Raw genomic sequence first — 2,500 nt, 5'->3', positions numbered from 1 at the left:
CACCCAGACTGTCGGCATCCTCACTGGCGTCCCTGAGGGGTGACATGGACACGCAAGATGCTCAGATTCACTAAAGCAAGTAGGGATAGGGACAGAGAGTCTGTGTGTGTGTGTGTGGGGGGGGGGGGGGGGGATCTGACCTCCTGTTAATGCTGCGCTGGCGGGCGAGCGTGGGGGCGGGGGTCTTGGGTAGGGGGATGGGCTCCCTCAGAGCCCCCCTCAGGTGGCCACGCCTCTCCTGGATCACCTGACGCACGCTACGCACCCACTCCTGCTTCAGCTCCAGAGAGGAGGCCTGAGAGAGAGAGGAGGGGGTGGGGGTGGGGGTTGGGGGGTGGGGGGTGGGGTGGGGGGGGGGGGGGTAGAGGGATGAGGGAGAGAAGAGAGAGGTGTAATAGAAGCTATGGGGTAGCAGAGAGAGAGTGTGTGTGTGAGAGTGCATGTGTGAGAGGGTGAGAGGGTGAGAGGATGAGAGTGCATGTGTGAGAGGGTGAGAGGGTGAGAGGGTGAGAGGGTGAGAGGGTGAGAGGGTGAGAGGGTGAGAGGATGAGAGGGTGAGAGGATGAGAGGGTGAGAGGGTGAGAGGGTGAGGGCACTCGCTGGTACCTTGAGGACGGTCTTGTTGTCTGAGGTTGGTGTGCGGCCCACCCACAGGGCAAACTTACAGGGGTCCCCCTCAATGTGCTCCGTCACCCCCAGCTCTGAAGTCTGTGAGCAGACACAAACACACGCATACGCACACATTAAAGGTGTAGTATACAGTACCAGTCAAAAGTTTGGACACAAAAGTTTGGACACAAACTTGCCAAGAGTGTGCAAAGCTGTCATCAAAGCAAAAGGTGGCTACTTTGAAGAATCTAAAATATAAAACATATTCTGGTTTGTTTAACACTTTTTTGTTTACTACATAATTCCATATGTGTTCCTTCATAGTTTTGATGTCTTCAATATTAATCTACAATGTAGAAAATAATAAAAATAAAGAAAAACCATTGAATGAGAAGGTGTGTCCAAACTTTTGACTGGTACTCATGTGTTAAAGGTGTGGTATGTGTTAAAGGTGTGGTATGTGTTAAAGGTGTGGTATGTAAGTTAAATGTGTGGTATGTGTTAAAGGTGTGGTATGTAAGTTAAAGGTGTGGTATGTGTTAAAGGTGTGGTATGTGTTAAAGGTGTGGTTTGTGAGTTAAAGGTGTGGTATGTAAGTTAAAGGTGTGGTATGTGTTAAAGGTGTGGTTTGTAAGTTAAATGTGTGGTATGTGTTAAAGGTGTGGTATGTGTTAAAGGTGTGGTTTGTGAGTTAAAGGTGTGGTACGTGAGTTAAAGGTGTGGTATGTGTTAAAGGTGTGGTTTGTGAGTTAAAGGTGAGGTATAGATGTTAAAGGTGTGGTATACGTGTGCAGCAGCCCTACCCTGAGCCGACTCTTGTAAAGGTACTTGGTGCGTCCAGTGGAGTCCTTCATCTCCTTGCTGAAGACCAGCGACAGCTCAAACAAGAAGAGGTGACGTTCCCGTCCTTTCCGGATCAGAGATTTGGGATCCCACACCTGGAAGGAGTCCTGGAGGAGGAGTTCCCCCTGCACCTCCAATCCCTCCTCCAGACCTGTGACATCACATCGCAGGATGTAACATCATAGGATATGACATGACAACATGATTTGTCATACTCACACACGATGGCAGAAAAACAAAATGATAACATAACATCATGAAACAATAGATATCTAATGAAATACTTTTTTTTAATATTTAATATTTTGAAGTATTTCATTTTAGTATTGTTGTAGCGTACCCTCCAGCATGCTAACATGCATGGCGTCGTTGGCTCGCTTGGGGACACTTAGCATGACGTCAAGTCCCTCCTTGATCTCACCTTTCCCTTCCTCACAACACGCCAGCAACTCCTGCACACACACACACACACACATGCATACAGACACACACACACACACACACACACGCACACACACACACGCACGCATGCACACACACACACACACACACATGCATACAGACACACACACACACACACGCACACACACACACACGCACGCACACACACACACACACACACACACACACACACACACACACAGAAACACACAGAAACACACACAGTAAGAAAGAGATGCTTTCTGATGTCTTGGTTGTTCCATCCATGCCAGAGGAGTAAGAAGTTCACACACACACACACACACACACACACACACACACACAAACAAAAACACACACAGATGCACACACACACACACACCCTGTAACAGGAGTTTGTGCTTCAAGTGTTCTGTACCTTGAGGAGAAGCTGGTACTTTGTAATGCGCTGCACCGGCTTAATGAGGGCTGACGAGATCGAGTTAGCAAGGCCGTGCCTCCTCTGGACCTCCTACACACACACACACACACACACACACACACACACACACACACACACACCGGGTTATAATATAACCAACAGAACAGCAGAATTCCATCCTGCCGTTGTACCATAAATATGTCACAT

The 2,500-nt window shown here is 48.4% G+C and overlaps 1 protein-coding gene across 1 annotated transcript in view; it reads right to left on the bottom strand.

Annotated features, from left to right (window-relative positions):
• The window catches only part of kalrnb (kalirin RhoGEF kinase b), a gene marked incomplete at its 5' end in the record, with an annotated part of 37,286 nt that overhangs the window by 13,936 nt on the left and 20,850 nt on the right, over nt 1–2,500 (bottom strand). The window contains 6 exons of the mRNA XM_083684783.1: nt 1–32; nt 141–295; nt 607–708; nt 1,413–1,603; nt 1,793–1,904; nt 2,291–2,383. The exon at nt 1–32 is cut by the window's left edge and continues 71 nt beyond it. Of these exons, the coding sequence (XP_083540909.1) occupies nt 1–32; nt 141–295; nt 607–708; nt 1,413–1,603; nt 1,793–1,904; nt 2,291–2,383 (685 nt within the window). The remainder of the gene's footprint in view (nt 33–140; nt 296–606; nt 709–1,412; nt 1,604–1,792; nt 1,905–2,290; nt 2,384–2,500) is intronic.

Source organism: Argentina silus (genome assembly GCF_951799395.1).
Source record: "Argentina silus genome assembly, chromosome: 14".
NCBI lineage: Eukaryota > Metazoa > Chordata > Actinopteri > Argentiniformes > Argentinidae > Argentina > Argentina silus.
Note: the sequence above shows the minus strand (reverse complement) of the source record. Positions and strands in the feature narration are given on the sequence as shown.